The 23511-nt window shown below is 46.1% G+C and overlaps 1 protein-coding gene across 1 annotated transcript; it reads right to left on the minus strand.

Moving 5' to 3' along the window:
• Window positions 1-4147: 4147 nt before the first annotated feature.
• On the minus strand, window positions 4148-19862 carry lamc1 (laminin, gamma 1). Its single transcript, XM_044016515.1, has 25 exons — window positions 19673-19862; window positions 19384-19572; window positions 19142-19259; window positions 18880-18978; window positions 18432-18568; window positions 17988-18110; window positions 17729-17918; window positions 17393-17505; window positions 16537-16758; window positions 16050-16238; window positions 11270-11515; window positions 11008-11161; window positions 8647-8789; window positions 8388-8566; window positions 8150-8306; window positions 7794-7999; window positions 7637-7716; window positions 7423-7560; window positions 7191-7335; window positions 6958-7107; window positions 6751-6865; window positions 6469-6668; window positions 6239-6397; window positions 6062-6161; window positions 4148-5851 (listed from the first exon to the last, which is right to left on the minus strand). Exons 1-25 carry the CDS (start codon window positions 19854-19856, stop codon window positions 5595-5597), a joined length of 3993 nt encoding a protein of 1330 aa, XP_043872450.1. The 5' UTR covers window positions 19857-19862; the 3' UTR covers window positions 4148-5594.
• Between the last annotated feature and the right edge of the window lie 3649 nt (window positions 19863-23511).

Genomic DNA, 23511 nt, shown 5'->3' on the forward strand with positions numbered 1-23511 from the left:
TCTACAGTACAGAGTCTACAGTAACAGAGAATGTCCACAGCAACAGAGTGTCTGCAGCAGCAGAGTGTCTACAGTACAGAGTGTCTACAGTACAGAGAGTGCCTACAGTAACAGAGAGTGTCTACAATACAGAGGTGTCTACAGTACAGAGTGTGTCCTAGATTACAGAGTTCCTACAGTGGCAGAGGTGTCTATTGAGAGTGTCTACAGTACAGTGTCTACGGTACAGAGTGTCTACAGTACGGTGTCTACGGTACAGAGTCTGGTAACAGAGAGTGTCTACAGTACAGAGAGTGTCTACGGTAACAGGTGTCTACAGGCAGCAGAGGTGTGTCTGCAGTGGCAGAGGTGTCTGCAACAGCCAGAGGTGTCTGCAGAGCAAGGGAGTGGTCTACAGTACAGGTGTCTGGATTACAGAGGTACAGTACCAGAGGTGTCACACAGTACAGAAGGTGTCTACATTACAGGAGAGTGTCTACAGTACAGAGAGTGTCTACAGTACAGAGAGTGTCTACAGTAACAGAGAGTGTCTACCATTACAGAGAGTGTCTGCAGTAACAGAGGTGTCTACATTACGGAGATTGTCTCCAGTGACTTGAGAGTGTCTGCAGTAACAGAGAATGCTGCAGTAACAGAGTGTCTTCAGTGCAAGGTGTCTGCAGTAACAGGTGTCTACAGTAACAGGTCACAGTGCAGAGAGTGTCTACAGTACAGAGGTGTCTACAGCAACAGAGTGTCTACAGTACCAGAGTGTCAGTAACAGAGAATGTCACAGCAACAGAGTGTCTACAGCAGCAGAGAGTGTCTGGTACAGAGTGTCTACAGTACTGAGAGTGCCTGCAGTAACAGAGAGTGTCTACAATACAGTGTCTACAGTGATGATGAGCCTACAGTAACACACAGTCACAGTCTCAGGGGGGTCTCAGCCCCTGACATGAGACATGAGCTCCCGTGGAAACATGATTTGTGAGACTTTGGGGGCGTCTCTAAAATATTGTTTTTTGATTGATTTGATTCAGATGTGTGTGTGTGTGGAAGTAGACGTACAGACTTGTAATAATAAGTAACAGAGAGTGTCTACAGTAACAGAGAGTGTCTACAGTAACAGCTACAGTACAGTACAGAGTGTCTAGATTACAGAGAGTGCCTACAGTAACAGAGAGTGCTGTCTGTCTACAGTACAGAGTGTCTACAGTAACAGAGAGTGTCTACAGTACAGAGTGTCTACAGTAACAGAGAGTGTCTACAGTAACAGAGAGTGTCTACAGTACAGAGAGTGTCTACAGTAGCAGAGAGTGTCTACAGTGATGATGAGCCTACAGTAACACACAGTCACAGTCTCAGGGGGGTCTCAGCCCCTGACATGAGACATGAGCTCCCGTGGAAACATGATTTGTGAGACTTTGGGGGCGTCTCTAAAATATTGTTTTTTGATTGATTTGATTCAGATGTGTGTGTGTGTGGAAGTAGACATACAGACTTGTAATAATGGATGTGTTGATTTGAGTATGAACCTAAACCGTGTCGTGCCGAGGCGAGTAGAGCCAGTGGAAATAAGCCTCAAGTCCTTGCTCTGAGGCAAGACGACAGCTGACATCTCCTGGTCCACGTTCATCCAGCAGCTCACACTCACTGCACCACAGCTCTCACTTTACAACATCAATATCATAGGAAACACTGTTACTGAAGTTTATACTGAATGTTTGTCAGTGTCAGGTCTGCAGATCTTTGCTTCCCTGATTTTAAGAGTGAGCCTCATGTTGTTGTGTGTGCGACACGGAGAGACGACAACTGAACACACACACCAGACATCTGTGAACGTCAGTGAACATCTGTGAACATCAGCGTCTGTGTCACTGAACAACAACCACAGGAGAATTCTGTCTTTTAAACAATAATCTAATAATGTCAATGTTTCGTCGACACGGTCAGAGAAGCACATGATCATCATGGAGGCTGTAGTTTACAGTGTTGTGATACACTGACTCATGATTAATATTTCATATGTGTGTGTGGTGTTGCTGATGGACACAGTGATTATCATACATAATTAAGTATAAAAATAACTTATCATACATAATAAAGTATAAAAATAACTTATCATACGTAATAAAGTAAAAAAATAACCTATTATCATGCATAATAAAGTAAAAAAATAACTTATCATCATCAAAAATAAAGTAAAAAAAAATAACTTATTATCATACATAATAAAGAATAAAAAACTTATTATCATGCATAATAAAGTAAAAAAAACAACTTATCATGCAATATAAAGTAAAAAAACGTATTATCGTGCATAATAAAGTAAAAAAACTTATTATCATGCATAATAAAGTGAAAAAAATAACTTATTATAATGCATAATAAAGTGAAAAATAACTTATTATCATGCATAATAAAGTAAAAAAATAACTTATTATCATACGTAATAACGTAAAAATTTAACTTATTATCATACATAATAAAATATAAAAATAACTTATTATCATGCATAATAAAGTAAAAAAAACCTATTATCATGCATAATAAAGTAAAAAACAATTTATCATGCAATATAAAGTAAAAAAAACGTATTATCATGCATAGTAAAGTGAAAAAATAACTTATCTTGCATAATAAAGTAAAAATAACTTATTATCATGCATAATAAAGTAAAAAAAAACTTATTATCATACATAATAAAGAAAAAAATAACTTATTATCATACATAATAAAGTATAACAATAACTTATGATACATAATAAGTAAAAAATAAATTATTATCATGCATAATAAAGTAAAAAATAACCTATTATCATGCATAATAAAGTAAAAAAATTACTTCTTATCATACGTAATAAAGTAAAAAAGAAATTTATTATCATGCATAATAAAGTAAAAAAATAACGTATTATCATACAATAATAAAGTATAAAAATAACTTATTATCATGCATAATAAACTAAAATAATAACTTATTATCATGCACTATTATAGGCTACCGTTCTCTTTCTACAGCCATGTATGGTTGACATTTATTTTAGTCAAGTGAAACTATACTATACAAGTGAAACTAAACTATGTAAAGACCCGCAGGTTGGGTCGGGTTGTAATTTTCAGGCCCGTTGAGAACTCTAACACACACATCCTATATCCTCCCAATCAATTTGGTTTTCAGAAAATGAAATAATATTTAGTGACACTCACTTGGGTTCTTCTGTTATATATCCACCGACTCCAATTCCTCATCGATGTCTCTCAGCTTTAGAATCCTAACCTCTCTGTGACAACATGCTGAACTGTGATCACATCTGTCTGTATTGTGTTTATTGATGTTGTTCAATCCTGTTTGATCAAATCTGATCCTTGATATGATATTTTCCTCTTTCCTGCTTCTTCCCGTGCACCTCATCTCTCCCACTTTCCTTTGGATTTCGAAAAAAAACACCAATAAACCAGTAATGTGATGGGTCTTTGTAGGGTTTTGACCTTCATGACAGGAGACGAATTTTGTTACATTACATGTCATTTAGCAGACGCTTTTATCCAAAGCGACTTACAATTGAATTGAGTACAATCAGCCAGGGGTGGAATCGAACTTGCGACCATTGCGACTATGATGTCTTTCGCACACAGGGTACCGGTCTTAACCACTGAGCCACTCCACCCCTCTGTTCTCTGATATTGTCCCAAAAAAGGACTAAAATTCTGCTGTGAAAGCGTTCAGACCGGTGGTGACCTCTGCAGACGAGCTCTGCTCTAAACTTATCCTCCGTACGTTTTATTTTTTCAACCATCTTGAGAAAACCTGGATGTTTACAAGTTGCTATAAAACCTCTAATGTCCTCATTTATCAGGTCTTGATGATCAATAGTAGCTCCATTAATAAGTAGTTTTACAGTGTTCTTTTTCCAAATTAAACAAATAAGAATTTTCTTTCCAAATATAAACTCAGCTCTTCCAATAACAAATGTTTCATGACGTCATTTGTTGATATCACTATTAACGTCTCACTGTCATGTCGATGCCATTTTATTGTGAAGGTCCCTCTCTTATTTTGAAGTTTTCTTGTCCCTTGTCTGCAGTGCTTTATTTTCCCCTCCTTGATTATCCCAACCTGTGTCACCAAATAATTATCTATACAACACACACACACACACACACGTTCACGTAGTAAACTTTTAATTATTCAAATGTTACGATTTACAGGCACATGTGGACAGGCGGGGTCAAACTGGGGTTGTCACAGGTGGAAACATGACGACATCATCGTGATGTCATAGTGACAGGACAGACGGGGAGGGGCCATGCAGGCGACGCAGCACATAAGCATCAAACACAAAGTTACACACAAATAACTGGTACATTATAACTTAAAATACTGTTTATACATCATGTGTGTGTGCTGCGTCGTGCAGTGCCACCGTGTGGGTGGAGGGAGAAGAGAGCGGTCAGGGCCGAGCGGCGTGACATCGAAGCTGGTGTCGCCATGGTTACGACCCAACTTTAGATTAAGGCACAAAACACAAATTCAAACAGGAAACTATGTCGCAACATGTGACCGAGCTTGTTACAAAATAACTTGGCGTGGACGACGCCCACTTTCAAATGTGCACTGATTGGTTAATGGGTCAACTCTAAAAAAATCAGTTATGTTGAATTAACGTGTGAAAATAATCAATAACACAGATGAAATATTGGTAATAATAATAATAATAATAGTAATAAACATACCACAGACGTCGTTACCATAGAAACATGTATATATTAACCAGGAGGTTTCCGTTGATTGTGATTGAACGTGATGCGACGTTTGTCGTCATATTTACACAAATAAAAAACATTCACTCAAAAATAAAAACATTTGAAATAATAATTATTATTAGCACCAGTGTATCAGAGAAAACTCTCGCTACGCAAATGTACAAAGTTGCATAGTGTTGGATTTTAGCTGGAGGACGAGACGCTGACGCGTGATTGGTGGAAGCCACAGTGGGCGGCAGCACACACACGGGGCGGCACGCGCACATGGTGGCACGCACGGAAACGTCGGCTGTTTTTTTTTTTTATCCCACACGTCACTTTCATGGACAAGATCACAGAATAATAACAAAGAAGACAAAAGAGATAACAAGAGAAAAGAAAGATCACATCAACAACAAAAGACGAGAAGACAAAAGAGACGACATCAGTGACAGCAGGTAAAAAAAGCGCAGCATTGCGTTGGAGGATTCCTTCACGTGTGACGCTCTGACAGCAGGAAGTGGTGGTTTACTATGTGGGCGGAGCTTCCTGTCATGGAGCGGGCGGGTGCAGTCATGTCGGGATTGTGTTGTTTTTTGTTTTTTTTCTGAGGTTCGTTGACCTCAGCGCGACCTCCGTTCACCGGCGAGTTCATGGTGTTGTGACCGCAAGGTTGCAGTGGAAATGACAGCAGCTGCTTTTCTCTCGTTAAAACGCTACCGTGGATTTTTCAAATGTCGGCTTCTCTCTTGTAAAAGAAAACACAAGAATGTGGAAAAGAAAAGTAAAAAAAAAAAGGTTTTGGTAAAAGTCGGCGTGTTTGCGGAGTGTTAGATGTGGAGGGGGAGGGGCGTGTGAGGGGGCGGGGCTTATGGCCTCTCCAGAGAGGGTGTGTTGAAGCAGCCTTCGGGTAACGTGTTCTTGATGTCGTTGAGGTTGTTGATGTCGTTGTGGATGCCGCGGATCTGCCACTCGTAGTCTTTGATCATGTCCTCCTGCTTCTGCGCCATGTCGTTCAGCTCCGACAACTTCCTGTCCAGGTCACTGTCGGCCATCTTGTTCTTGGCACTCTTCAGCGACTCGTCGATCTGGTTCAGTTTGCTCAGGTCCACCTTATCGATGTTTCCTGCGCCACACAATTATATTAGCAGCCATTGCTAATGCTAGCACCTAAGCTCAAGTGAGCATAGTTGGTAGCGTTCGTAAAACTGGCTAAATTTAGCAATGGCTGCTAACGTCACTGACGCTACCAACAATGCTAAAGTCAGCAAAATTGCTGGCATAGTTGCTAACAAAAGCAAACATGGACGCTAGTCATCATTGAGCTCGTTCTTACCCAGCTGATCCAGCAGGGCGGTGATGGTGCTCAGGACCACCTTCACGGCGCTCTTGGCCTTGCGTGCGTTGTCCTCGGCCTCCTTGGCGCTGCTGGACGCCTGCAGAGACAGGAAACAGTGATGTCACTCTGATGTCACTCTGATGTCATTGAGATAACGCATGTCGCGGTTCATACCATTCCCGCCATCATCATGTCGTCGTCAGCCTCCGCCTTCTTTCTCGCCAGCTCCTGCTCGGCAGCGCTCAGCTGATCCATCATGTCATCCACCTCATCATCCAGCTTGTTGGCGTCTTGGAACGCCTTCTCTGCGTCCTCCTTGGTCTGGGCTGAGCCCTGGTCACGACAACAGGAACACGTTAGCGCACGAGACAGCGCGGTAACCTCGTCGTGTCCACGTGTCTTACCTTCTGGACGTTGCTGGCGATCTTCTCCGCATCCTCCGCCTTGCTCTTGGCCTCCCGGGCGTCGGCGGCGGCGTTGCCGAGCGCTGCCTCCGCCTGTCGGGTCTTCTCGTTGGCAGCCAAGATGGTGGCGTTGATGGCGGGGATCTTTTTCATGGCGTCCTCTGCCGCCGTCTTGTTGTCGTTGACTCTCTGATCAAAATCTGAACCAAGAAAAAACATCTGAGTCAAGGAGGACAGACAGAGACACAAACAGGGACACACAGATGGGGGACAGTCAGAGACCTCTGAGGTCGTTGAGGATTCCCTCGGCTTCTTTAAACGTGGACTGTCCTTTCTTCGCCGCCTCCTCAGCTAACGCTTTAGCAGCGTCGGCTCGAGCTAACAGCTGATCTGCTGTCTGAGACACAAACAGGAAGTAGGTGTCACATGACATCAGTGAGTCCAGCAGGTGAGTAAAACAAAGCTTCCTGATGGTGGTGCTGAACGTACCTGCTGCTCACTCTTGCCCTTCTCCAGCAGTTTACGAACTTCCTGCTCTTTGAGCTTCAGGTCGTCTCGGAGGTCGTTGTACTCCAACTCCGTCTTGTCGATCAGTTTGTCCAGATCTGACGCCTCTTTCTTGATCTTTCCCGCTTCCTCCTGAAAACCCCCAAAAACAGAACACACACGGGCTCAAACAGAAGTGAGGGGGTGGGGTCAAAGTCAGGTCTCACGGCGTTTACCTCCAGAGCTTTTGTGTCAAACGGCGGTAAACTGGTCAAGTTAGCGAAGATCTTCAGAGCTTTGTCTCCTGCGTCCTCGGCCTCCGCCTGGACCTTGTTGGCCTGTTTCTCCAGGTTCTTGGCCAGGTCCTTCGCCTCGTTATACCTGGTGATACATGCAAGAAGGACACTCCAGGTCAGGCAGTCCACTCACACCACTTCCTGTCTTGACAGTGACCACTTCCTGTCTCACCTCTTGTTGAGCTCGTCCACTTCCTGGCTGGTCTTGCTCTCTCCGTCCAGCGTCTTCAGCAGAATGTTGTACGCTTTGGTCGACGTCTCGTTGGCGTCTCTGGAGATCTTCTCGATCTGATCGGCGTCCAACTTGTGTCTGCAGAGAGTGAGTGAGTGAATGAGTGTGTGTGTGTGTGTATGTGTGTGCAGTTACAGTGGGCGGAGCCTTTTACTTCTCAGCCAGTCGTCGAGCTTCCTCTGCTAACAGTGTCATGTTGTTGGGCTCGCTGCTGCCTCCTGGTGGTTTGATGTCCTGCAGACGGGGTCAGGGAGTGTTAATGTGTTCTGTCGGTAAATGACGGTTGCCGTGACAACAGCTGGCTGGCTCACCACTTTGCTGACAGCGTCCTTGGCCTTGTCGAGCTCCTGCCGTGCTCGGTTGATCAGACTTTCGGCATCGCGGACTCGGTTGCGGGCGCGGTCGGCCTGAGCGCCGGTGTCGTCCACGGTGCTGCGGATGTTCTGGAGGCGGTTCCACTGCGTGGTCAGCGTGTTGTTGATGGTGTTCAGACGCTCCAGCAGGCCTCGGTCAACATCTGTGGGGTCAAAGGTCACACACACAGATTAACCATGTGACTCCAACTTCCTGATGATGTCATAGAAACAGAATCTCATCAAGAAAGTGTTTGTTTTTAGACAGAGAGACATGTCACCTGTCAGACGTGTGTGTGTGTGTGTGTCTGTACCTCTGCTAGTCTCCGCCTCCTCCAGCAGCTCCATGATGGCTCGTTCCGCCTCCTTCAGTCGATCTTCAAACGCTGCATCGCTGACCGTCTCCTGACCGGAGCCCAGGTTATCGATGAGCGTCTGAAGGTCATGAAGTTTCTGCCTCTGCTGGTTCACCTGCACACACACACACACACACACACGTTACTCTCTGCCGTGCCTCTGCTTCACCCCCCTGTAGTGCTGTGGCGTCCTCACCTTGTCTCTGACCAGACTGTAGCAGGACGGACACTGCTGACATCCCGGCACTGAGCGGTTGTAGAAGTAATTCTCCTCACACATGTCACAGCGAGCGCCGACGAAGCCGGGCCGACACTCGCAGCGACCGTCGTCTTTACACTGAGACGACTGAGAGCCTTCAGGGTCACAGTCGCACGCTGCAGGTCACACACACACACACACACGGTCAGAACCACCTCTGTCACACCTGCCGTTAACACGGTAACCGGGATCTTACGTTTGCAGCCGGATGAACTGAAGCCGAAGAAGTTGACCTCGCAGCGGTCGCAGTGGAGGCCACTGATGCCGGGCTGACACTCACACTGACCACTGATGATGTCACACTGACCATCAGTGGAGCCAATGGGATTACAGTTACACCTGAGGGGGCGGAGACATCGTGTCAGACCCAGGATGTGTTCATCAGAGTTTAATCTAATCTTTAGTTAACCTACACTAAGCTTATGTTAACTGATCATTAACCTCATGTTAACTTTAAACTAACATTTAGTTAACTTTACACTAACTTGGTAAACTAATCACTAACCTTAAGTTAACTTTACACTAACTTAGTCAACTGATCACTAACCTTCAGTTAACTTTAAACTAACATTTAGTTAACTGATGACTAACATTTAGTTAACTTTACACTAACTTGACCCAGATATTTTAGCTAATTACCGACCTATATCTAATCTCCCCTTTGTTTTTAAAATCTTAGAAAAGGCAGTTGCTAGTCAATTATGTGAATATCTGCGCATTAATGGCCTGTTTGAAGATTTTCAGTCAGGTTTTAGATTAAACCATAGCACAGAAACAGCACTAGTTAAAGTTAGTAATGATCTTCTCTTTGCTTCAGATAATGGTCTAGTTTCTTTACTTGTCCTGTTAGATCTTAGTGCTGCATTTGACACCATTGATCATAATATTCTACTGCAGAGATTGGAGCAGACTCTTGGTATCACAGGTGCTGCCCTCTGCTGGTTTAAATCATACTTATCTGATAGATTCCAGTTTGTTCATGTTAATGATAAAACCTCACTACAAACAAAAGTTAATTGTGGAGTTCCACAAGGCTCAGTGCTTGGGCCTATACTTTTTACCTTATATATGCTTCCTCTAGGGAACATTATTAGAAAGACATACACTTTCATTGTTATGCAGATGACACAGCTATATTTATCAATGAGGCCGGATGAAATAAATCTGGTTGTTCAACTCCAGAATGTCTCAGAGACATTAAGTCCTGGATGACCTGTAACTTTCTACTTTTAAACTTTTATACTCGGCCCTAAACACCTCAGAGAAAAACTTTCTGATCACATTGTCACTTTAGATGACATCACCATGGCTTCAAGTTCCACTGTGAGGAACCTTGGAGTTACTTTTGACCAGGAAACGTCATTCGATTCACACATAAAACTAATTTCCAGAACAGCCTTCTTCCACCTGCGGAACATTATGAAAATTACAAACATTCTGCTGAAAAACTAGTTCATGCTTTTGTTACATCTAGATTAGATTACTGTAACTCCTTATTATCAGGATGTTCCAACAAGTCAACAAGTGTTAGAACAAAATGCTGCATCACGAGTTCTGACAGGAACTAGAAAGAGAGACCATATAACTCCAGTGTTAGCTTCTCTACACTGGCTCCCCATACAGTTTAGAATTAAATTTAAAATCCTCCTCCTCACGTACAAAGCACTTAATGGTCAGGCCCCTTCATATCTTAAAGACCTAGTCTTACCTTGTCACCCTAACAGACCACTTAGGTCACAAAATACAGGTTTACTTGTGGTTCCCAGAGTCTGTAAGAGTAGAATGGGAGGCAGAGCCTTCAGTTACCAGGCTCCTCTCCTGTGGAACCAGCTTCCAATGACAGTTCGGGAGGCGGAGCCTCTCTCTGTATTCAAAGTTAGGCTTAAAACTTTCCTTTTTGATAAAGCTTATAGTTAGAGTTGGTTCAGGGAAACCTGGACCACCTCTTGGTTATGCTGCTATAGACCTAGACTGCTGGGGGATTTTCCTGTGGCGCACGCACATTCACTCTCTCACACTCACAGTATGAATATGACTTTTTATATGTCATTAACCTTGTCTCTTTCTCTCCCTAGTTTGTGTCTTTCATTCCTTCCCTCTCTCTCTCTCTGTATTCTCATCTTGCAGGAACAAGATCGAGTTTTCGAGGCTATCCATATCATATTTTCATCAACATTATTATTGTGCTATAATTAAAAGTCGATATCATTGACTGTTGATACAGCTGTTGTGTATCTGCTCCTGGTCTCTCTCTCTCTTCTGTCTCTACCTCATCTCCCTCTTGTCCTTTCTCTCCCCCCTTTCTGTCCCCCATTTTCCTTTCACCCCAACCGGTTGAGGCAGAGGACTGCACATCTCTGAGCCTGGTTCTGTCACTAACTTAGTTAATTGATCACTAACTTAGTTGACTCACTCTCCCACACCAAAGCTCATAGAGGACCAGCAGCTCCTGTGTGTGTGTGTGTGTGTGTGTGTGTGTGTGAGTGATCTTAAATCAGTGATTTTCTCTATGAGCTTTGGTGTAGGAAAATGAGTGGTCTGAAGGTGGCGCTCTGACCGTTCACAGCCGCTGCCGCTCTGCAGGTTGAAGAAGCCGAGTTCACAGGCGCTGCAGTCACGCTGAGACACGTTAGGAAGACATGGACACTGTCCTGTGACCTGAGAGCAAGACAACTGTCCTCCCACTGTGCCAAAGACAGAACAGGAGCAGGCTGAGGACCAGAGAGAGAGAGAGAGAGACAGGGAGAGAGATAGAATTAAAGTTAGTGTAATAAATGGCAGCACCCTCTTGTGGCCATCAGAATAAATGGCTGTCTTACGTTTGCACTTGTCAGCGGTGTTGGCGGCCATGGCGTTGCCATAGAAACCGTCTTTGCAGCGGTCGCAGAAGAAGCCGTCCGTGTTGTAGATGCACTTCAGACACTCGCCCGTCTCACGGTCACAGTTGCCCACGGCGTTAGGGTCGATGTTGTCACTGCACTTACACACTCTGCACGTCCTGACCGCTCCACTCTCACCCAGAGGGTCGCCAAAGAAACCATCATCACACAGCTCACAGCGCTTACCTGAGGGGGCGGGGCATCACACAGGTGAGTGAGAGACACACAGGTGAGTGAGTGACAGGTGAATGAGTGACAGGTAAGTGAGAGACTGACAGGTGAGTGAGAGACACACAGGTGAGTGACACACAGGTGAGAGAGACACACAGTTGACAGGTGAGTGACAGACATACAGGTGAGCGAGACACACAGTGAGTTACAGGTGAGTGACAGACTTATAGGTGAGAGAAACTAGGGGTGGGCGATATGACCTAAAATTAATATCATGGTATTTTTCATCTTTTGAAAGGTGACAGCATAATATCACGGTATTACTTTTTTTGGTAGGTTTTGGGAGGAGTACATATTTTTTAATAATATTCTAATCTGATATTTTTAGTTTTTTTTCCTTTCTGATCCGGTCCCCAGAGGAATCACGGCTAAACAATACTAACAATGAACAATACAATACTAATGTGGTGGCATTAAATTTGTTTTTGTTTTCTTTTTTTAATACAAACAGAAAAGGACTTGACAAATTTTCTGAATATGAAATGTTAGGTTTACATAGTGTAACTTACCAATAGCGTTGTGCAGTCTGTGTCCAAAACATGCGAGTCTCGTATATTTATTAATTTCCAGAGCACGCACCGTTTGCACCGCTGTCAGTTGTCATGCACATCAGACGCGCTTCATCCAAGCACCAGTCAGAAAGTGCATCCTTCAGGCCTAACGCAATTATTGCTCCGGTGTGGTCTTCGGGGAAGAAGGCGGTCTGGAGGCATCTGCTGCGCAACTTCCAGCGGCCTCGGTCTCTCCCTCTGGTTTCAACACGCCACTCATCTTTTTTCAGATATTATTGCCCCGACCTTTCTTGGCGATGTTTGAGCAGTTGTTTCTTTATTGATTACCCAAGTGCTCGTTACACTAATTTAATGGCCACTCTCCTTTTACCACCGAATATGTTTTACTTTTTTATTTGCAACAAGATATACAGTATATAAGGACAGATATTCAGACCACTGAACGTTTGAAGAAAATGTAATGCATTATTATTTAGAATTAGGAGATTATTGGCACTCAATTGATTTATCACGGTATTGCAAAATCCATATCATGGCGCAATGTCACACCGGTGCTGACTATGACACCGGTATACCGCCCACCCCTAAGAGAAACACACAGGTGAGTGACAGACAGACACACAGGTGAGAGACAGGTGAGAGCAAGACACACACACAGGTGAGTGACAGGTGAGAGATAGGTGAGTGAGAGACACACAGGTGACAGACAGGTGAGTGAGAGACAGGTGAGTGAGAGACACACAGGTGACAGGTGAGAGAGAGACACAAAGGTGAGTGACAGACATACAGGTAAGAGAGAGACAGGCACACAGGTGAGGGACAGGTGAGTGACAGACACACATGTGACAGGTGAGAGACACACAGGTCACAGGTGAGAGACAGACACACATGTGACAGGTGAGTGACAGACATACAGGTGAGAGAGACACACAGGTGAGTGACAGACACAGGTGACAGGTGAGAGACAGACACAGAGGTGACAGGTGAGAGACAGACACACAGGTGAGAGACAGGCACACAGGTGACAGATGAGTGACAGACATACATATAGATGACATTCGCTCTTCTTTCTCAACCCCACCTCCTGATCTCACCACTCTACCAACCACACATTCAGCCCCTTCTCTATCCTCTTTCTCCCCTCTATCTCAGGATCAAGTTCTTTCCCTAATAACCTCTGCCCGCCCCACCTCCTGCCCCCTTGACCCTATCCCCTCTCACCTTCTTCAATCAATTGCTTCTGATCTTCTTCCTTTCCTCACCCACCTCATCAACACATCGCTATCATCTGGTTGCTTTCCGGACTCTCTTAAAGAGGCCAGAGTGACCCCCCTCCTTAAAAAACCCACCCTTGACCCGTCTGAAGTAAATAACTACAGACCTGTCTCTCTTCTTCCTTTTCTCTCCAAAACTCTGGAGCGCGCTATCTTTAATCAACTCTCATCCTACCTTCACCGGAACAACCTTCTTGATCCTCTTCAGTCTGGTTTTAAAGCAGGTCACTCAACCGAAACTGCACTTCTTGCTGTCACTGAGCAACTCCACACTGCCAGGGCTGCCTCTCTCTCCTCTGTGCTCATCCTCTTGGACCTTTCTGCAGCGTTTGACACAGTTAACCACCACATCCTTACTTCCTCCCTTCAAGAACTAAGTGTCTCAGGCTCTGCACTTACCCTACTCCTACGTCCTATCTTCAAAACCGAACATACAGAGTAACCTGGAGAGGATCCGTGTCGGAACCCTGTCCTCTAGCTACTGGGGTCCCTCAGGGTTCTGTCTTGGGCCCTCTCCTCTTCTCTCTATACACCAACTCTCTTGGTTCGGTTATTCGCTCTCATGGTTTTTCCTATCACAGCTACGCCGATGACACCCAACTCATTCTCTCTTTTTCCAGCTCCGACACACAGGTAGCAGAACGGATCACCGCTTGTCTGACTGACATCTCTCAGTGGATGTCTGACCATCACCTGAAACTCAATCTCGACAAGACTGAATTTCTTTTTCTCCCAGGAAAGGGCTCTCCCACCACAGATCTAACCATCACCCTCGACAACTCTGTGGTAACTCCTTCTCATACCGCAAGGAACCTGGGTGTGACACTTGACGACCATCTCTCCCTCACTGCCAACATTGCTGCAACAGCTAGATCTTGCAGACACATGTTGCACAACATCCGAAGGATTCGGCCTCTTCAAACCCAGAAGGCGGCACAGGTTCTGGTCCAGGCTCTTGTCATCTCACGCTTGGATTACTGCAACTCCCTCCTGGCTGGTCGTCCTGCATGCGCCATACGACCTCTGCAACTCATCCAGAATGCGGCAGCTCGACTGGTCTTAAACTTACCAAAATTCTCCGCTCCCTTCACTGGCTTCCTGTAGCTACTCGCATCCGCTTCAAGACTCTAGTGCTTGCGTTCCACGCTACAAACGGATCCCGTCCAGCCTACATCCAGGACATGATCAAAACCTACACCCCAGCCCGCCCACTCCGCTCTGCATCGACAAACCGGCTCACTGCCCCGTCACTGAGAGGATCGCAGAGGCACTCGCAGAACTCGAGACTGTTCACTCGAGACTTGAAGCTCATACTTACTTCTAGCTCTTATTTGTACCCAAATGTTTAAATGCACTTTTGTAAGTCGCTTTGGATAAAAGCGTCTGCTAAATGACATGTAATGTAATGTAACATACAGGTGAGAGACACACAGGTGAGAGACAGACACAGAGGTGACAGGTGAGAGACAGACACACAGGTGACAGGTGAGTGACAGACATACAGGTGAGAGAGACACAGGTGACAGGTGACAGGTGAGTGAGACACACAGGTGACAGGTGAGTGACAGAGACTCAGGTGACAGGTGAGTGACAGACACACAGGTGAGAGGTGAGTGACAGACACACAGGTAACAGGTGAGTGACAGACACACAGGTAACAGGTGAGAGACAGACACAGGTGAGTGACAGACACACAGGTGACAGGACAGACACACAGGTGACAGGTGAGTGACAGACACACAGGTAACACGTGAGAGACAGACACACAACTTGTACATCGCACTTATGACTAGCACTTCATAGTTTGTTCTACTTGAAGCTCTTACTTACTTCTAGCTCTTATTTGTACCCAAATGTTTAAATGCACTTTTGTAAGTCGCTTTGGATAAAAGCGTCTGCTGAATGACATGTAATGTAATGTAACATACAGGTGAGAGACACACAGGTGAGAGACAGACACAGAGGTGACAGGTGAGATACAGACACAGAGGTGACAGGTGAGTGACAGACATACAGGTGAGAGAGACACAGGTGAGAGACAGGCACACAGGTGAGGGACAGGTGAGTGACAGACACACATGTGACAGGTGAGAGACAGACACAGGTGAGAGACAGACACACAGGTGAGAGACAGACACACAGGTGACAGGTGAGAGACAGACACACAGGTAACAGGTGAGAGACAGACACACAGGTGAGTGACAGACACACAGGTAACAGCTGAGAGAGACACACAGGTGAGAGACAGACACACAGGTGACAGGTGAGTGACAGACACACAGGTAACAGGTGAGAGAGAGACACACAGGTAACAGGTGAGAGACAGACACACAGGTAACAGGTGAGACACAGACACAAAGGTGACAGGTGAGTGACAGACATACGTAACAGGTGAGAGACAGACACACAGGTGATAGACAGGTGAGTGACAGACACACGAACAGGTGAGAGACAGACACACAGGTGATAGGTGAGAGACAGACACAAGTGAGTGAGAGACACAGGTGATAGACAGGTGAGTGACAGACACACAGGTGAGTGACAGGCAGACAGGTGAGAGAGTGACAGGTCAGGGAGAGGTGAGTGAGTGACAGGTGAGAGACAGACAGGTGAGTGAGAGACATGTGAGTGAGTGACAGACAGATAGGTGAGTGAGTGACAGGTGAGTGAAATACAGGTGAGTGGGCGTGGCTGAGGTCGTACCTGTGGTTCCCACAGGACAGTTGGTACAAACCACCTCTCTGGTCTTGGGGACGACGGCACAGGTGGCGCCGGTCGGACACGGACATGGCGAACAGTCGTCCACTGTTCCCTGAGTGGCGTCGCCATAGAAACCATCTTTACAACGTTCACAGCTTAAACCTGACGTGTGGTGCTGACAGTCACACGCTCCTGACACACAAACAGGTCAAGCAGATTAACAACAACTTCACTAACTATTATTTATGAGCCAAGATAAACAGTTCAACAAGTTAAGCTAGATAATCGAATGCTGAACCAGGTGAAACCTGTGTTAAATCAGGCTAAACTAGTTAAACCACAGTTTAAACACAGGGTTAAAGGCTTACCTTTACAAGTACAGCCAGGTTAAAGCCGGGTTACAGCCTGGTTACGGCCGGGTTACAGCCTGGTTACGGCCGGGTTACGGCTGGGTTAAAGCCTAGTTAAAGCCTGGTTACAGCAGATTTACCTGTGTCAGGGTTGCAGGCATCGCTGTGTCCGTTACAGTTACACGCTTCACAGGAGCTGAACGATCCAAGCTCAGGTCGTCCACGCCGGAATCCCAGAGTGCACTGCTCACAGTGTTGCCCCTGGTAACCCTGAGGACACGTGCACTGCTCCACCCAACGGGCGGGGACACCTGGACCACGTCTTGCTGTCACCAAAGAGACGTCGTCGAGGTAACCAGCACCTGGAGAGACAATAACTGATTAAATGATTTCACTAAATGGGTCGCAAAGTTTGGTGAAGAGTCACAACATTTGCACTACGACGTTTGAGTTACGACATTTCGTGTAGAGTTGCAATGTTTAGCGTAGAGTTGCAATGTTTTGCATAGAGTTGCGATGTTTCGTGTAGAGTTTGTGATGTTTTGCACAGTGTTGCGATGTTTTGCACAGTGTTGCAATGTTTTGCACAGTGTTGCAATGTTTTGCAGTGTTGCAATGTTTCGCGTAGAGTTGCGATGCTTAACGTAGAGTTGTGATGTTTTGCACAGAGTTGCAATGTTTCGTGTAGAGTCTGCAATGTTTTGCAGTGTTGCAATGTTTCGTGTAGAGTTGCGATGTTTCGTGTAGAGTTTTTGATGTTTCATGCAGAGTTGTGATGTTTTGCATAAAGTTGCGATGTTTCGTGTAGAGTTTGCGATGTTTTGCACAGAGTTGCGATGTTTCGCGTAGAGTTTATGATGTTTTACGGGGAGTTGCGATGTTTCGCGTAGAGTTTGCGACGTTTCGCATAGAGTTTTTGATGTTTTGTACATAGTTGCAATGTTTTGTGTAGAGTTTGTGATGTTTTGCATAGAGTTGCGATTTTGCGTGGCGTACTCCTCTCGCTGTAGGTGCCCCGGATCTTCACGGCCGTCAGATTGTGGAGAAGTTTCTGGAAGTCGGAGTGGCTGATGGTCGGCCTCCAGGGATAATCTGTGCTGTCATGGAGCCTGGACCAGAACCAGACGTTCTCAAATTTAGTCCAGATTTACAATTTAACAGGATGTAAAAAATAGATTACAGATTAAAAAAAAAAATCACAGATTATTTTCACAAATGAAGAGACAATACAAGTTACTAAACCTGAATTTCAGAATTACTACTTTAGACTTCTAGATCTAGATTATCAAATTAATCTGAGATTAATCCAATGGATCGGAAACATTGTTTCACCTGAACACGTATGTCTGCATATTCTCGTTGGGGTAGGCATTGCCCTGGGCAATAAGGGGGACGGCCACTCTCAGGCTGCCTCCCTCGAGAACCAGATCCTCCGCCGACAGACGAGTGTCGCGACGGTCGACCCGGAAACTCAGCGTCAGGTTCTGTCCGAAACTCAGCATCTGGTTCCCCAAGAACTTTCCTGTGACGGCAGCAGTGTTACCATGGCAACACAGTCACTCTGTGTGGTTGTGCATGTGTGTGTATGTACCTGGGGCGATGAAGTACATGGGTAAATAATTATCAGACATGAGGGAGATTTCCTGTTCACTTGGAGACCAGAGGACAGAGACACTGGATCCATCACGCTGCTGAGCTGTCCACTGTTCATCATCTGAGGACATGAGAGAGAGAGAGAGGGAGAGAGGAAACATGAGAGAGAGGACACATGAGAGAGAGTGAGGACACATGAGAGACAGAGAGCACACATGAGAGAGAGTGGGGACACGTGAGAGAGAGCACACATGAGAGAGAGTGAGGAACCATGAGAGAGGACACGAGAGAGAGAAAGGACATGAGAGATAGGACACGAGAGGACACATGAGAGAGAGTAAGGACACGAGAGAGAGTGAGGACACATGAGAGAGAGGACACAGAGTGATTGACAGCTGGTTACAGGTGACTCTAATGCCCAGTGGTGGGCGTGGTCTGTTACCTGTGTGGAAGGATGAGCTGATGGTGTGAACGCTGAAGCCGTCGGCGCTGTCACACACAGACGAGTGCTGGAAACAGAAGCACGGAGTACATCCAAGAGGGTTCATCTGATCCAGATTAAAGAAGCCCAGCTTACACCTGAACCACACACACACACACACACACACACACACACACACACACACACACACACACACACACACACAGACACACAGACACACATACAGACAAAGTAACACACACACACACACACACAAACACACACACAGGTTTTTTCGTTGTCAGAAAAACATTGTTCAGAATAACAGTACTTCTCAAATAGTGGGGTGGGCCTCCCTGGGGGGGCTCGGTGACGTGTCGGGGGGCGTGAGAGGCAGGGCAGTACAACTCATACAGTGGTTTATACAGATAAATAAATAAAAATGATCAGGTTCAACAGCAGACATTACCTGTCACAGGTGAAGCCCTCCACGTTGTCTTTACAGCGACACTGACCTGTGTTCACGTCACACTCCTGAGTGCTGCCAGAGGGCGAGCAAGAGCACGCTCTGACACACACAGAGAGAGAGAGAGAGAGAGAGAGAGAGAAAAAGAGAGAGAGTGAAAGAAAGAGAGAGAAAGAGAGAGGAGGGGTTAGCCAGCAGGGGGCAACACTCACACACTGACTGAAACTGTGTATGTCTGTCTGTGTTTGTGTGTGTGTTGTAGTACCTGCAGCCAGCCTCTGTCAGACTGTGATATCCCGGCTGACAGCGGTCACATTTCTCTCCCGTCACACCAGGTTTACACGCACACATCCCTCTGTGATCACACTGAGGAGTCATGGAGCCTGGACACACGCACACACACACACACGCGCGCACACACACACACACAATCAGAGACACACACACACAGTGTTAGAGTCTGAAACTGAGGTCATGACATCGTCAGACGTGTCCGTGGTGACTCACCCACAGCGTTGCAGCTGCAGGACAGACAGCGGCTGCCGCTCTCATCTCTGTGGTGGTTGTCGAGGCAACGCTCACAGTTGGGGCCGTCCGTGTTGTCCGCGCAGTTCCTGCAGTGACCACCATGACCCATGGCGCGGTAGAGCTCGGCATCGAAGTAACACTCAGAACTTTTCCCATTACAGTCACAGGCTGAGGGTGCGGAGACAGCAGAGTGAGGCGGGAGCAGCCGCAGTAAAACGGTCAGAGGTGCAATAAAACGGTCAGAGGTGCAGTAAAATGTGAGACTTACGCAGACACTCGTTAGCACTGTCGGCCGTCGCTCGTCTCCATGGACGATCGTTAAAAAAAGTTTTGCACACGTTACAGTCATCGCCCGCTGTGTTGTGTTTACAGTCGCACACCAGACGACCTGCGGCGTTCTTTACACACTCACTGGCATGGCCGTGACACTTACACCTGGAACACACACACATTACACCTGAAACACACACACAGACACACACTACACCTGCAACGCATACACATTACACCTGTAACACACACACACACTACACCTGAAACACACACATTACACCTGAAACACACACACACACACAGCTGAAACACACACACACACATTACAGCTGAAACACACACACACACACATTACACCTGAAACAGACACACAAACACACTACACCTGAAACACACATACTAAACCTGAAACACACAATACACCTGAAACACACACCCTACACCTGAAACACACATTACACCTGAAACACACACACACACACACACATCTGAAACACGCACAAATTACACCTGAAAGACACACACACACACACACACTACACCTGAAAGACACATTTGAAATATTTATTTGTGCCCACATAAAAAAAAGTACAAGGGTTTCTTGCACAAGGGACACAAACACTGCCAGTGCAGTTGAAATTAGGAATTGGTCAGACACAAAGCGCCTGGGCAGCTGGTCACAGTTACATACATGATGACCGACAGGTCAAATATGAGGCAGACATCATTCAAGGGTACCGAAAACATCGTCTCCTCCAAACTGCACGGCTTCCTGATACTGAGCAGTACCTCGCTTACTGTTTAGCTCTACTTTTAGAGAGGCCAGCCATCTGAAGGCCCCCCACAACCAACTTGTGCACATGCCCCAGACTACGAAACATTAAGACTAAAAGTTTTAATTTGTAGCCTCGCTGAGATGGTATGCTTCAGCTTCTGATATTTCAGCACTTTGGTTAGAAAGGCCTCCTCGAGGCTATAATCAAAGGCACAGCCGACCTCCAGAATGAGCACCTCTGTGCTTTTCATTAACAATAACATCAGGGGTGTTAGCTGTAACATTAGAAAACACTGAGGCAACATTACACAGGCTGAACATGCTCGGCTTTACAGTAGAGTGCTTATACAGCACGATGGAAGACCTTAAAGTGGACATATTATACCCTTTTCCCCCCCATTAAAATAGTTCCCTGGTGTCCTAATGAACATGTCAGTGACATGCTTTGGTCAAAATACCATAAGGATGAAGAATCATAGCAGTTCAATAACCCTGCTAAACCCGCCCCTTTTAGAACGCTCGGTTTTCGTGCATGGTCCCTTTATATGCAAATGAGACACAGGCAAACACACACCCACTTCTTCCAGGGCGTTTCTGATTTGTCCTCTTTACAGCGCTTTACAGCTCTATTCGTCTCCCCCTCCCTCCACTAGTTCTCTGACAATATCAACATGGCAGCGTGCGCAGAAAACAGCAAGAGTGCCGTCACAGGAAGAGACGTCCTACATAAGGATCGAGCCGAACAGTGCCGAACTGTAAACCAGTTAAAACACTTAGGAACAGCACCACTGATCGCCACCGCCGATCGCGCGCGGCGAGCTGAATAATCTGCCGCTGTATGTTACTGTATCAGATCGGTGACTGTGCTCCGGAGACCTCGCCGCCGATCGCCACCGCTGATCGCCGGCTCGCCGGAGCACCGGAGCTGGTCAGCGGTGGCGATCAGCGGTGGCGATCAGTGGTGCTCACCTGTCACATTGAATTTATCACCTAAGTATGTATATGTTTCATGACGTGAGTAGACTCTGAGTGGGTTATTGCAAATAGTGAACACAGGTATTGTATCTGATTTAGAGTGATACCAGCGGTTCCCCCCACTCCGCATTTCATAAAAAAACTGCACATTTTGAATCTTTAAGCTCTAATCCTGACCCCTTCAAAAAGGAGTCTGTTCTGGGGAACATGTTGTTAATCACAGCCTCTTGACGTGAGGCGATCTCTATCATCTGGTTGCTTTCCGGACTCTCTTAAAGAGGCCAGAGTGACCCCCCTCCTTAAAAAACCCACCCTTGACCCGTCTGAAGTAAATAATTACAGACCTGTCTCTCTTCCTTTTCTCTCCAAAACTCTGGGGCGTGCTATCTTTAAAGGGGACATATTATACCCTATTTCCCCCATTAAAATAGTTCCCTGGTGTCCTAATGAACATGTCAGTGACATGCTTTGGTCAAAATACCATAAGTATGAAGAATCATAGCAGTTCAATAACCCTGCTAAACCCGCCCCTTTCAGAACGCTCGGTTTTCGTGCATGGTCCCTTTATATGCAAATGAGACACAGGCAAACACACACCCACTTCTTCCAGGGGGTTTCTGATTTGTCCTCTTTACAGCGCTTTACAGCTCTATTCGTCTCCACTAGTTCTCTGACAATATCAACATGTCAGCGTGAGCAGAAAACAGCGAGAGTGCCGTCACAGGAAGAGACGTCCTACATAAGGATCGAGCCGAACAGTGCCGAACTGTAAATCAGTAAAAAAACACTTATGAACAGCACTGCTGATCGCCACAGCAGTGGTGGGGAGGGGTAACATTCGCGGTGAAATGCGCATGCTGACGTCATAAGCGCAGGGAATTCAACATTGAGCGTTTTATCGCCTATACTTACACTAAGGGGAACCACGAAAACATGACTGAGTATTCTTTTTCCACACTTTGGCGACTGATAGGGCCTCCAGAGTCCCAAATATAAGTATTAAAATGGTTAAAAAGTTGATTTTGCATAATATGTCCCCTTTAATCAACTCTCCTCCTACCTTCACCGGAACAACCTTCTTCCTCGACTGAAACTGCACTTCTTGCTGTCACTGAGCAACTCCACACTGCCAGGGCTGCCTCTCTCTCCTCTGTGCTCATCCTCTTGGACCTTTCTGCAGCGTTTGACACAGTTAACCACCAGATCCTTATTTCCTCCCTTCAAGAACAAGGTGTCTCAGGCTCTGCACTTACCCTACTCTCGTCCTATCTTCAAAACCGAACATACAGAGTAACCTGGAGAGGATCTGTGTTGGAACCCTGTCCTCTAGCTACTGGGGTCCCTCAGGGTTCTGTCTTGGGCCCTCTCCTCTTCTCTCTATACGCCAACTCTCTTGGTTCTGTTATTCTCTCTCATGGTTTTTCCTATCACAGCTACGCCAATGACACCCAACTCATTCTCTCTTTTCCCAGCTCCAATACACATGTAGCAGAACGGATCTCTGCTTGTCTGACCGACATCTCTCAGTGGATGTCTGACCATCACCTGAAACTCAATCTCGACAAGACTGAGTTTCTTTTTCTCCCAGGAAAGGGCTCTCCCACCACAGACCTAACCATCACCCTCGACAATTCTGTGGTAACTCCTTCTCATACCGCAAGGAACCTGGGTGTGACACTTGACGACCATCTCTCCCTCACTGCCAACATTGCTGCAACAGCTAGATCTTGCAGATACATGTTGCACAACATCCGAAGGATTCGGCCTCTTCTAACCCAGAAGGCGGCACAGGTTCTGGTCCAGGCTCTTGTCATCTCACGCTTGGATTACTGCAACTCCCTCCTGGCTGGTCTTCCTGCATGCGCCATACGACCTCTGCAACTCATCCAGAATGCAGCAGCTCGACTGGTCTTCAACTTACCAAAATTCTCCCACACTACACCCCTCCTCCGCGCCCTTCACTGGCTTCCGGTAGCTGCTCGCATCCGCTTCAAGACTCTAGTGCTTGCGTTCCATGCTACAAACGGATCCGGTCCAGCCTACATCCAGGACATGATCAAAATCTACACCCCAGCCCGCCCACT

This window comes from Solea senegalensis, unplaced genomic scaffold (genome assembly GCF_019176455.1).
Source record: "Solea senegalensis isolate Sse05_10M unplaced genomic scaffold, IFAPA_SoseM_1 scf7180000014572, whole genome shotgun sequence".
Classification (NCBI taxonomy): Eukaryota; Metazoa; Chordata; class Actinopteri; order Pleuronectiformes; family Soleidae; genus Solea; species Solea senegalensis.

Bases quoted from the DNA above. Each gene is read 5' to 3' on its own strand.
- lamc1 (XM_044016515.1), bottom strand. From the start codon at position 19,856: ATGTGTGTGTGTTCCAGGTGTAAGTGTCACGGCCATGCCAGTGAGTGT. The intron at 17,919-17,987 runs GTACATACACAC...CTGCCGTCACAG, and splicing joins CATGTACTTCATCGCCCCAG to GAAAGTTCTTGGGGAACCAG. The intron at 8,000-8,149 runs GTACAGACACAC...TTGACCCCACAG, and splicing joins GGAGGCGGAGACTAGCAGAG to ATGTTGACCGAGGCCTGCTG.